The sequence below is a fragment of the Helicoverpa zea genome, chromosome 24 (assembly GCF_022581195.2).
Source record: "Helicoverpa zea isolate HzStark_Cry1AcR chromosome 24, ilHelZeax1.1, whole genome shotgun sequence".
In the NCBI taxonomy this organism is placed as follows: Eukaryota; Metazoa; Arthropoda; class Insecta; order Lepidoptera; family Noctuidae; genus Helicoverpa; species Helicoverpa zea.
In genome coordinates, this window is record NC_061475.1 from 7,825,391 (window position 1) to 7,839,301 (window position 13,911).

The 13,911-nt window shown below is 37.5% G+C and overlaps 2 protein-coding genes across 2 annotated transcripts in view; one reads left to right on the forward strand and one right to left on the reverse strand.

Annotated features, from left to right (window-relative positions):
* Positions 1–13,911, forward strand: part of LOC124642488 (structural maintenance of chromosomes protein 5) — a 37,357-nt gene that overhangs the window by 12,987 nt on the left and 10,459 nt on the right. Inside the window, exons 14-15 of the mRNA XM_047180949.1 lie at positions 10,379–10,462; positions 10,767–10,988. Coding sequence (XP_047036905.1) covers positions 10,379–10,462; positions 10,767–10,988 — 306 coding nt within the window. The remainder of the gene's footprint in view (positions 1–10,378; positions 10,463–10,766; positions 10,989–13,911) is intronic.
* Positions 354–5,355, reverse strand: LOC124642490 (facilitated trehalose transporter Tret1-like). The gene is made up of 3 exons (XM_047180951.1): positions 5,329–5,355; positions 2,034–2,169; positions 354–1,680 (listed from the first exon to the last, which is right to left on the reverse strand). The coding sequence occupies exons 1-3, from the start codon at positions 5,353–5,355 to the stop codon at positions 404–406; spliced, it is 1,440 nt and encodes a 479-aa protein (XP_047036907.1). The 3' UTR covers positions 354–403.

The following is a 13,911-nucleotide window of genomic DNA, read 5'->3' on the forward strand; positions in this document are numbered from 1 at the left end:
TTTGTAATAATAACTTACCTATGTCCTTTCTCAAGTTCCAAACTATGTCTGTACCAAATTTCAGACAAATCGATTCAGTAGTTTAGGCGTGAAGAAAAGACAGACAAACAGACAGAGTTACTTTCACATTTATAGTCTAGTTTAGTTTAGGATAGGCCTATGAAAGTTCTTTCGAAACGTCAAACTAGTTGTACGGTTCCAAAGATTTGGTCTCATGGAGAAGAACCGGCAAGAAACTCCATACAGGGAGGGGTAGTGATTTTCAAGTGACCATGGCTAAGAGTTATATTTAGACACAAAACAATTTATTTTATAAAAAAATGTATTCGAAAGATATCACAATATAACTTACAAATTACAGCTTCTTAAAATTAAATCGGAGATAACAATATTATTTCATAATCTAATGATCATCAGACTTTAAGAATCTTAGTCGCACTCCCAAATCAACGTTTACATTATTACTCTCTTTAAAATAACCGACATTGTAATACTCTTCTATTTCTTGCAAAGTTTTATTACTCGTATCCGGCACACACATGCAAATAATCACACCAGCGACAACAGTATATAAACCATAGATTAAGAACGCCCCCCACATGTGTATATAAACGCATAAGTATGGGAATGACTTTAAAGCTGAAGAGTGAAATATGCAAGTGCATATCACGAATATACATCCCCCCAAACCTCGGTGTTTTACAGGCATTAATTCTGTGGCTATTGTAAAACCTACACCGTTAGAACCTAAGCTAAAAAATATCATATAAACGACAATACAATATGCACCTAACATAGAATCTTTTGCAACTATATCTACACTTTGCAAATAAGTAACTATAGCTGCTGAAATCATAAATACAGACGACCCAGACATACTGAATAATAAAACCTTTTTACTGCTAAAGTATTTGAGTAAAATCGTGGTCACACTGTAGCCTATGAAAAAAGTTAGGTCTAATATAAATTTTATGTGATCGTTCTTATTACTAGTGGCATTAAGTGTAATATCGCTTGAATAGATTATCACAGCTGAGCCCCCGGACCAATAAAACACACTAATCAAAATACAAGTAAGAAAAGACGGTATATAGAAATCTTTGCTAGTTAACGTGGTACTAAAATTTTTAATCCAACTCCGTCTACTCGGTTTTAATTCCGAGTTATCCTTATGCGAATTGAGTAATCCGTTCAATTCTTTCAAAGATTCCTTATCAGTTCCTCTAAGCATTTTAAATGTTTCTTCACACTCTTGAAATCTGCCTTTATAAGCTAGCCACGACGGTGATTCAGGCCATATAAATCCGATCAAAAGAGCCAAAATAATTGGACAGCACATAACCAGTCCTGCAATTTTCCAATGAACATACCTGCCTATTATTCCTACTACTGACATGCCTAGCGCTTGAGCCGTGCCGTAGAATAACAAACACATGTTTCTATACTTCGGTTGCACCATTTCTGATATGCTTAGAAAGCTAATTGGTAGTAGACTGTGGCCTCCCAACCCGTGGAAACATTCGCCTATAATAAGGGTCTTGATATTAGTAGCTGCGTAAGTAAATATCCATCCTATTATGATGAGTATGCAGCTTAGAATGTACGCGAATTTTCGACCTTGGTATTGCATGAGGAATGGCATTAGGAAGCTTGGGATGCCTGCTAGGCCGTGCACGGAACCTGGAATTAAAATTGTTTTTAATGTAAAATTATTATGGTGGTGTCGTTTTTGGTAACTGAAAATTAACGTAGGCTATGATAACGTACATACAAAATTTAGCACTCAGTAGTTTTATATAATTAAATGATAAAGTTATGTATGAATGAAACACAAAACTAGAATGAACAAATGAAACGAAAAGCGAAAAATAGTTAAAAACAAATATTTGCAAACCGTATATAATGAGTAGAGTAGTTTTACTTTTTTTTTGTACACATACATTCTGGCAAATAAATGACTTTGACTAGAACTTTGCAGACTACATTGAGCGCCTTCAAGTAAAATTAATAACATTTTCTTCAAAAATACATACCTATCCATGATCCGTTATCCAAATCGAGGTGTATGATAGTATCGTTAGCTTTGAACTGCTGTAATAATACCCCGGGATAAGCCACTACGCCACCGGCCGTCAATGCAGCTAGGTGCGTTGATCCCGCCACTAGGAACTGAAGAACATATTCCAGTAATAAAATAAATTCACAAATAATACCCTCACAGGTCGTGGTGGCCTAGTGGATATCACCCTCAAGTATGAGGGTATGGTAAGGCAAGTACCAATGCAAATTTTTTAAGTTTGTTTGTACTTTCTAAGTATATCTTGGCCACCAATAACTGTGTTTCGGAGGGCACGTTAAACTGTAGGTCCCGGCTGTCATTGAACATCCTTGGCAGTCATTACGGGTAGTCAGAAGCCAGTAAGTCTGACACCAGTCTTATCGAGGGGTTACATTTTTCACAGGTAAGGAGATGGCCAAAAAAAACCCAGAGTCGACAGAAACTTCACATGTATCATTGGATTCAGTATAATGTGTGGATTTAAAAAAGTATTTCATATCATCCGAAAACCATGGGGTTCTCGGTTTATAACGGTTTTACGATCAAGAATTTAGGTTATGAAAAAGTTTGCCTTTACTATTTGCTGTTTTTTAGACGTTTGAGATTTGCAAAATATTTTTTTTTTGTTTGATAGGATATGCTTCCCAGATGTTCCCATAGTCATCAGGTCAGGATCTGATGATGGAAACCCTGAGAAATCGAAGGCAACTTACGAAATTAATAGGCGCGCATAGGGTAAAAACTTGACACTCAGCTGTATGTCTATTAGCACTATACAAGAGTGGAGGTTTAAAGTTGACTTGATGATGGAGAGCAGAGAAGATCGAGGAAACTCGATGACTGAATATGTGAACTACCTCGTGTTTGGGCTTATATTATTCGTATTGACGAGAACTTTCCACTTATGCGGATAGTGACAACTACAGCCTTGGCCAAAAGTATTGAGCACCTTACAAATTTCGCTAGATCACGGTAATTATGGGAGAAACCCGAATCTATCGTTGAAGTATTCTTTTATCGGTTATCTACAAAGATTTTAAAACAATGACTTATGCCGCAGCGGACAATAAAACACCTGAGTGCAAGAAAATGTGTCTTTTACAATTTTTGAATTTATTTTTTAGTTCGCTACCATCGCTCGTTGTGACAACATCCAGTGATCTAGTGCGCCTTTGGTATTTTATTTCAAAGTTTTAAGTGTTATAGTTGTGATATGCCAAAACGAAACGAACTTTCTTTAGAATAATGAGTGCAGATGCAGCTTCTGCATGAGCAAGGGAAATCACAAGTAGAGATTTCCAAAACTGTGAAATATTCGCGCCGATCCGTGCATTATGCTATTCAGCGATTCTCTGATACCGGATCACATCAAAATAGACCGAGAACCGGGCGCAAACGCATCACCATAGGCCGTCAAGATCGTCAGTTACTGAGAGAGTCATTAAGAAATAGGAAAAAAACATCTTCAGAGCTCGCTGCTGAGTTTTCAGAACAAATGAAGAAAACAATTTCTGCTCGAACTACTCGTAGAAGGCTTCAAGAAGCTGGTCTGAAAGGCTGTAAAGTTAGGAAGAAGCCATGGCTCTCCGAGAGCAACAAAAAAGCTCGGTACAAATGGGCCTTACAACACCGAACTTTCACCGCTGCAGATTGGTCAAATGTTGTGTGGTCAGACGAATCAAACTTTGAGGTGAGTAAGTCTATATAATGCCCTAACAAAATAATATAAAATGGTTTAAATTCTAAACGCATAGAGGAAGTTCTTTTTATTTCCGGAACTCAGTATTTTTCTCTTTATTGCAGATTTTTGGTACACCTGGTGTGACCTTTGTGCGTCGCCGGGTGGGCGAAGAATTTAAGCCAGAGTGTGTGGTCCCAACCGTAAAACACGGCGGCAGCAGTATAATTGTCAGGGGTTGCATGACCGATTCTGGAGTTGGCGAATTGTTCTTGTGTGAGGGCCGCATGGACTCTTCTAAGTACGTAAATGTGCTAGAAACTGCGTTGCTGCCTTCGTTTTCAAACTTTTCGATGACACGAACATGGATAGTGATAAATTACAGCAGAATAACGCGCCTTGCCACAAATCTGCCCGCACTATGACATGGTTTCGGGAAAATAGCATAGAGCTTCTTGACTGGCCTGCCCAGTCGCCAGATCTGAACCCCATAAAACATTTATGGGGTTTATTTAAGCGTCGAGTTAGGCGCCACACAATTAACAACAGAAAAGAATTGAAACGCTACCTGCGCCTAGAATGGAACGCGATTGCTGCTGAAGACTGTAAAAATCTTGTTAGCTCTTTACCAAAAAGAATTTCTGCTGTAATTAAGACAAACGGTGGACCCACAAAATATTAATTTTCAATTAATAAATAGTAAATTACAAATAAAAAAAACGTTTTGTTTTATTCCTATTTGATACTCCGCATAAAACTGAAAGATGTCATGGGTGCTCAATACTTTTGGCCAAGGCTGTATACTTGTCACTAAAGTGTAAAAACACTGACTTCTGGGCCGATGCACCTAATAAATGTTTTTTTTTTTTTTTTTACTATTTACCTTTGTAAGGTTTCACATAGCTGGGAAACCTCTCCAAGTAGATAAGGTCGGTGTTTAATCGTTTCTGGAGTGGTTCATATCAATATAGTGCAATGGGTAGGGGTCAAAATCAAGATCTTTTAATCTCCAGACAAACTCTGTAACTATGAGGATATTACTATTGGCTTGTATAATGTTAGTATACCTTGTTTTTTATGTGCCTCGATGTAAATAATCTTAAAAATCAACATAAATTCAACATAACCTATTTTTGTGAAAATATGATATAGCTCCTATACCCCATGGATTTCAGGCTTGATTTTTTGGCACCATCAAAGGTCTATAATAATGAACCCATTGGTACCCATTTCGTTGCTGTCGATTCTGGGTTTTTTTACTATGAAAATTTGGCCATCTCCTTTGGTTAGTGAGATCAGATAGGAATCCCCTCTATGTAAAATACTGGTACTCGGACGCATACAGTTGTACTGGAAGCCGACCCCAACATTGTTGGGAAACACATGAAAAAAAATTAAAGTTTAATAAACTAAAAAACACGCTTGTCATTTATTGTCATCAGAACTCAGAGCGTGTGCAAAATTTCATCCTAATCGAAGACCGGGAAGTGGGTCAAATTAATATTCCAAGATTTTCTTTCATACATAGTTACAAGTGAAGCTAATATAAGCGTGTTAAACTACGTAAGTAATATAAACAAATACAACATACCTGTCGTGCAAGAGGCGGGATATTCATAATGAAATATTTTATAATTATTTAACTCATATTTCTTGTGTTGTCGGCCGTACCTACCCGGTCAAAGGTGTCAAGCTGATTACAAGTTCTGAGTGTAGACTGTTGTTTAAAAGGATGCGAGTGAACAAATAACGGGGCTTTATTTTATTGGCAAGGGTAATCTCAGACGATAAGTTTTGAAAACGTGCGTTGAAACCGAAGAAATGTTGATAAGAATGTGCTATTTGCAAGATTTATTGTCCTGATCATAAGTTTATACCAAAAATTCTAAAGCACTCTATTCATAGAAGTAAGTGAATATTATATCAGGCGAATTTATTAAAATTAGTATTTTGAAGTTATTATGAAATCAGAAAATAAAAAGATTTTAAAACCGCCGTCTGAAATGCCCTTAACTTCGTTACAAAATAATCTGAATGAATTATTGCCTAAATGTTTTTATTGGGGTTGGCAGATTATGTTCGTCTAAAGTAGGAGCTGCATCGGATTGCCGTCCCATCGGCCTATGACAGTGAAGGAATAGGGAGTGCACCTGTGTCTGCGCAAATGCTCGTGCACTATAATATGTCATGCGCAGCTGGCTGATCTCCTTATATGAGGACAGCCGCCGTGGTCCAATAATCGACTAGGAGGACATCATCAGCAATACATTAAAATACATATAAAAAATGAAAAGACATCTTAGGAGACAGCAATCATTGGCTAGTTTTATGGCTTGGATTTAGGTATTAAAAATGTATAAAGTAGTTTTTCTATACAGAGATACAAGTACAGATAGGATGTAGTTATTTCTTTTTATTGGCTTTAAGTATTTAGTACCTGCATCTATTCATAAAAAATCTGCCTACGTTGGGGTTTTCCAAAAATTACTTTTCAATGATTTTATAAACATGTTCAACGTACCGCAAAGATATTGCTGTTGTAGCAATTTAATTATCTTTTGTTTCTAAATTGCTTTTTAAAAAGTAATAAAAATGTTATACCTGTTTTCGGTACTGGAATTGTAAAAAAATAAAAACTTCAATAAACCTAAAAACCTGATAACTGCGTCAAAGTCGGCTAATGTGCTGAAAACATACGCACATACATGCAAGTCAAACCGAAAACCTACTTTTTTAGGGTTCCGTACCCAAAGGGTAAAACGGGACCCTATTATTTTCGCTCCTCTGTCCGTCTGCCCGTCCGTCTGTCACCAGGCTGTATCTCATGAACCGTGATAGTTAGAGAATTGAAACTCTCACAGATGATGTATATCTGTTGCCGCTATAACAACAAATATTGAAAACTAGAATCAAATAAATATTTTGGGGGACGCTCATACAGCAAACGTGTTTTTTTTTTGCTCGATTTCGATAAATATATAATAATATATATACTAGCTTCTGCCAGCGGTTTCACCCGCATCCCGTGTAGGGCATGCAATTTCGGTAAAATAAAAATTACCGGTAAAAATTCGGTAATAAAAATATTTTTACCGGTAAACCGGTAATTTTTGTATTTTTTTTTTAAATGTGATATTATAACAATAATATTGGGTAGTCTTGAAGCAAAAAATTAATAAATATACAAAAATTAATAAGGTGTTAAACATTTTTTGTGACGTGGGCCGTAACAAAAAAACATGTCAGTACCATCAGTCCACGATGTCGTCGACAAAATGCAAGAGAAACGGCTGCGATAGTACGGACTTGTAAAGAGGAGACCATCTGAGTACATCGGCAATGTGATGTATTCAATCTCGATATACCCGGTCAAAGGCGCAGAGGCAGGCCGAAACTGTGGTGGTCGAGTGTCGTGAATAAATGACATGAAAATCTGCGAACTCGAAGAGGAAGATGTCCTGGATAGAGCGAAGTGGAAGAAGAAGATATGGATAGCGGACCCCGTCAATAGACTAAGAATTACCGTGAAAAAAATTTTTTTTTCACTGACTCCCTTTTTAACGGTAAATCATCAAATGACTCTTTCTGTCTAAAACCTATGTTCTTTCGTAGGCATTTTATGGACCAAGGTCGCGGTAACTCTTTCGAACAATCCAGCAGCCCAGGCAGGCCTTGGTCCTGCTTGGCCCCACTGGGTTTGCTGACATCTCCTTGAAGAAGGCGTAGAACAACGCGCGCCGCCGACACGGGTCTGTTGTTTATGCAGACTGAGAAACGATGAGCCACCCGAACTCACCGCCCACAGACCGACGCCTACGGTGGCCAGGAGTGTGACAAGTGTTGCTGGGGAGGTTGTCGCGCCACTTCTTCTTCCCAGCAAAAACACACAGGAAGTGTTAGAGGGCGGGCGTTTTGGGGCAGTCTTTTGTTTTTGACGTTCGAAAAGTGCTGATTTATCAGCCTAATTTGAATAAGCGTTTTTGAGTTTGAGTTTGAGTCCTCTCTCAACACTCGGCGCCCGTGGTGTCTTCCTGGTCCACTACAGCGGGTGGAATGAGGGGTGCGAACTCGCAGTCGCTTCGTCGTCTCCTTCTTGAGCATGACTGCTTCGCACGGCTTCCCATTCCTTCTCGCTCCGGACCATGGCTTGAACCACGGTCGGACGCAAGAGGTCGCTGCTGCCTATTGCCTCGACGACGACACGGCGGTACCCTTCCCAGGCAGGGCACACCTGGACTGTGTGCTCCATCGTGTCCCCAGAGCTGTCCGCATGGTGGTGAATTAAAAGCCCTTGCTCAGTAAGGTTGTAGAGTAGGTAAAATAAGCATAAGCTAAATTTTAGCTTATATGAGCTGACAGTTATGAGGAAAATCAGAATAACCGAATGAATATTTGTTTAGATATTACAAATTAAGATGAGAAAGAAGATTTGTATCTAACCTAGAGATGGTTAGGGAGCCACATAAGTTTACTTTCCTAAAAAACAGCAACTTTAACACTCTTACAATATGTAATGTATGCAATATTACATTATGATCAGGCTACATAAAGAAGATTTGACGTTAAATGAACAATTGCTATATTTTATCAGAAAAACGTAAAACCGGTAATTTACCGGTTACACATGATTTTTACTGGTAATTTAAAAATCGCGAAAATTGGTGGTTTACCGGTAAAAACCGGAACCGGTTAACCGGTATTGCATGCCCTAATCCCGTGGAAACCTCTGCACGAACCCGGATAAAAAGTAGCATATAGCCTTCCTCGATAAATGGGCTATCTAACACTGAAATAATTTTTCAAATCGGACCAGTAGTTCCTGAGATTAGCGCGTTCAAACAAACAAACAAACAAACTCTTCAGCTTTATAATATTAGTATAGATATATAGAATATTAGTTTGGATGGTACGGAACCTTAAGTGCGCGAGTCCGACTCGCACTTGGCCGGTTTTTTAAAGTTGATTAAAAAACCTCTACTTCCAACAACCTTTTTCCAATTATTCTTGCAAATTGACATATCGATAAACTTGCTTGAAAATACTTTGGCTTAACGGAATATGGCGAGCAGTACCTACATAAAATTCGTTTTCGAATTCGAATTTTATTCGTGAGGCTGTCAGAATTTACAGTTGATTGCGAAATAAGGCCCCGAGCACAATAATATAAAGAGTCTTGTCATCTTTTTTTATTTATTTTTTTAACGATGGCAAAAATAGTCAAACCCCGCCTGCTGTGGGTTAGTAGCGGTGAGGGAGTGTCAGACTTTTATTGACTAAAAATCCATCGTGTTCCTTCGTAGGACTTTTATGTACGAACAATCCCGTAGCCCCGATGTCTTGTCATCTGTCATAAGGATTAAAACAAACACGAATAGATTTAGACGTAAATTAAAATTTTATGAAGTATTTAGAAATGTTATGACTCCTTGACATTGACACTCAAACCATTACAAAGGTTTTATGGGGATTAAGATATAATTTATGTATGAATGCAATCCTTTTTATAATAAATAAATCATCATCATCATCATCATCATCTCAGCCATAGGACGTCCACTGCTGAACAAAGGCCTCCCCCTTTGATCTCCACAGATACCTGTTGGAAGCGACCTGCATCCAGCGTCTTCCGGCGACCTTTATAAGGTCGTCTGTCCACCTCGTTGGTGGACGTCCTACGCTGCGTATTATATTATTCAATTTATTTATTATATAATAAATAATTCAAGAATAATATGTTATCCACCAAAAAAGAAAATGATACAATGTTATTGTTCTGCTCCTTAGGATTACTGCATTTTGACTTAACATTTAGTTTCTGAATACACTTTTTTTTTCTAAACCTATTTTTTTTGTGATTGGTGATTTAAAGAACCGATGTTATAGCCAGTTGTTTTTCAATTTGCTTTGAAAATTGAACACCAAAAATTAATTGTAAACTTGGGTCATAGTGTGTGCTTAGCTTTAGGTACAAGCCAAACATGACAATACTGATTTAAACAATTTGGTATCGATTTACCCGTCAAATAGTGGAGAGATTTCGTGATTCTTATTTTCCAAAAAAACCTTTTGCGGCGAAAGGAACATTTTGTAAGTTTGCGCAACTCAAAAATACTTAAGTAATGATGACATTGCCAGTAATTTTGAATGTTTATTACATCTTGTTTTTTTTTGTTTATCTTACAATGATAAAGATGACTTGAGAACAGAGGTTGTTCTTGTCTTATAAACAAATCCAAAAACAAGTTTCGAAGAACCCCAAACTGACGATTAACGTCAGTGTAAAGTTTATGACCGTTTGATATATTATGTATCTTTTTTTAAATATTGGTTGTCTTCATAACATGAATCCTAACTAATATTTAAATGTGAAAGTAAATCTGTCTGTTTGTCTGTCTTCTTCACGCCTAAACTACTGAACCGATTTGTGTGAAATTTGGTACAGACATAGTTTGGAACTTGAGAAAGGACATAGGATAGTTTTTATTGAAAAAAAAAATATTATTCCGGACATATAGCGCCATCTATTGGTCAAACCAACCAAAAATCAGCCGGAAGTCACTATTCCACGCGAACGAAGTTGCGGGCAAAAGCTAGGTCGCTTATAATTACCTCTTTACTTAATGTTTCGATTTTTTTTTCAGGCAAAACTTGAGTTCTACAGAAACAGTATAGTACAACAGGAAACTGAGTTGCGAGAATTGAAAAATGAATTGAGGAATGTTCAGGTAAATATAATAATAATATATTTCATTTTTTATTCTAAATACATTGAACTTATTTTTCTCTAAAGACCTTGCCTTAACTATATAGACGATAATATAATATGATAGTTGAAAATATGTGTGCTTTGCAAAACTATTTCAAATAGCGAAATGAATATAATATGTATTGAGTTATATGTATGTATATCTTTAGAACCTAAAATTAACAATGATTTACTATTACTTAATTGATCTCCATTACCCAAAACCGTCTACAAAAACATTCTAACGTTACAATTTTAAGGCAACACCGAATATTTTTTAACAGGCAACCCTAGAAAACATAGAGAACCAACTTACCCGTGCAAAATCGAATGCCAAAGAGAAGCTTTTGGAAGCTAAAAGGAGTTGCAACAACAAACTACCGGATGACGACGATTTTCCTTACAAGGAAGATTTTGATGTCCTACCGGCAGATATTACGAGATTGCAAGAACATTGTTATGAGTTGCAAACTAGAGTGGATTGTATGGATCAAGGGGATGAGCAGGTAAGAATTTTGTCAGTAACTAGCTTCTGCCCGCGGTTTCACCCGCCTTTTCTGTGGGAACCTCTGCGCGAAATTAGATAAAAAGTAGCCAAAAACCTTCCTCGATAAATGGGCTATCTAACACTGAAAGAGTTTTTTATATCGGACCGGTAGTCTCTGAGATTAGCGCGTTCAAGCAAACAGACAAACTCTTCGGCTTTATAATATTAGTGTATATTATAATAGGGGTCTTGCGGTAACTGGGTTGAGGAGATCAGGTAGATAGTTGCTCCTTGTAAAACACTGGTACTGTGCTGAATCCGGTTAGACTGGAAGCCGACCCCAACATAGTTGGGAAAAGGTTAGGCAGATGATGATGATTAAAATTTGTCAGTTTGTGTTGTTTCTGAACTTGGGGTAAATGCAATGATCAATTGGCTTTCTATGAAAACATATCATAGGCACAGTTACTTTTTTTTTGCGGAAAAGGATGCAACCTTGTTTTTCCATAGGTGTAGAAGATATGTCCGATTATATTTAAATATGTAATTTGAGGAGGACATTTTATCATCAACTAGTGGTAAATGTAGGCAGTCAGCTTAAAATTCTGTCAAAAAACAGTTCACACGTCACTAATTCTGTCTAGATTTCAATCTAACTTGCAAAAAATATCTAAGTTCTAAACAATGCAATAACAGATTTTTCATGCTGTTATCTTGCGCGTCATATTTTGTGAATACATGATTTTTCTTTCTTTCTTTTTCTATATATATATGTAGGATCAGGATCAGCGCCGAGCGGTACACCATCAGGGTTTGGAGTCCCCATTTTATTGGGATAGATAAGACTTTAATACAAAATAACAATGTTTAATTACACAAAATAATAATCCACACAGTATACAGTTTAAAACAATAAATTAGGTAGACCACGAACAGACCTTACGGTCACAGTTCGTACAGTGGCATAGGCCACCCACATACACAGTATGTTAGTAAATAATATGGCGACACGAACAGACTTTACAGTCACAGTTCGTACAGCGGCGTAAGCCACCCACATACACAGTATGTTAGTAAATGATATGGCGACACGAACAGACTGTACAGTCACAGTTCGTACAGCGGCGTAAGCCACCCACATACAAAGTATGTTTGTAGATAATATGGCGAAACGAACAGACCCTAGACTAGGGTCACAGTCCGTACAGCGGCGTAAGCCACCCAAGTACAAAGTGTATCGTATGCCAATACAGCTATGTGAATATACAGCGAGGCTGTACCAAGGAAACCGACAGTTTTGTCGGGAGCAGGAGCTCTATAATGAGTCTAATCCGAAGATAGACTGATTTCGTCATCAAATGCATGTCCTTTTATAGGACGTTCGAACAATGACCCCTCTCCACAACAACTCTGTCCAAAGCGCGCGAAAGCGCGCCAAGCGTTTACTTGATACAAAATAATTAAAATTTAGCTTAGTCTAACTAGATTCTTACAAGACTTTTACATTGCAAAGTTGTTAAATTATCCAAGAATGATTATTGTAATTAGACAATCGCATTTAAACGTTAAAATAATCAAAATAACATGTTATTGTTGATATTGACAAAATCCATTTAGTTTCTGTTATTATAATAAGTACCTAGTCAAAAATTCAATTCACATGTTTACAGAGTACTTTATAAATCTAGTTTAGATTTATTAGACAAGAAATTGGGAAGATTACTTAATAATAATCGGTAATAAAAGAATCAAAACATTCATTTGGATATTACTATTGTTCACGCACCGGGGCGCGAACCATTTTTAATCTATGGTCATACATTGTTGTTTTTTTTTTTTTTTTTTCGTTTGGATACAGACAACGGTGATTGACATTGACATCTATCTGTCACATTTTTGTTCGGATATCCACAGTGGTAATTGATCTATCTCCGACACGGCCAGAACTGACATTCTACACGACCTCGTGTAATTATGTAACAATACAAATCTCTAGGTGTATATCGTTCGGCCTTTCTGACAAACAAAAGTCAAACAAAGTAATCAACACTGGGTAAATTAAGAAAAATCCTGAATTAGTCATAAAAATCTTCACAGAAATTGATTCGAAAATCATTCGTAATAACTATGCTGTTACTGACCATACAAAAGCTCAACAAAAGTAGGGACATAGTCCCCCAGCCGAAATCACACATTCGACAAGTAATTTGGAATCAAATAGACAACACGCACAGGCGTCAACATAGACAGCCCGCATGCGTCAAGATTGATATCCAAATCCAGGAGTCAACATAGACATCCAACCAGGCGTCAACATAGACAACCCAAACACAGGAGTCAACATAGACATCCAACCAGGCGTCAACATAGACAACCAAAACACAGGAGTCAACATAGACATCCAACCAGGCGTCAACATAGACAACCCAAACACAGGAGTCAACATAGACATCCAACCAGGCGTCAACATAGACAACCCAAACAAGAGTCAATATAGACATCTTGCAAACTCGGCTATTGTATGTCGGTAGCAGTCAAATTAACGTCAATATCATCATTAAAAGTAACTGGACATTCAGGCATTTTTCGCAACCTATCGTGTGCGTATTTGTAAGTTCTATTGCAATTCAAAGATTAACAAATATCACCATTTAATAAAGTTAAGAGTCAAATTGCTAGTCAGACTTTCAACTTGTAAATTACAGCAACCATTACAACTACGGTTGTCATTCACAACAACGCCTTTTTGCTCGACAGGCTTTGCATCATTAGTGTGTCCCATGACCAAGAGCAATCAGCCCATCCTGGCCTTCCAGGGTACACAACCACAATCGTCAGTGACGTGACACCAACAGTACCGCAGACATTACACAGGTCTCTTCCTGGTCACCCCGATGCCATAACATAGGTCAACGGGTCTTTTCCAAGTCACCCCGATACCC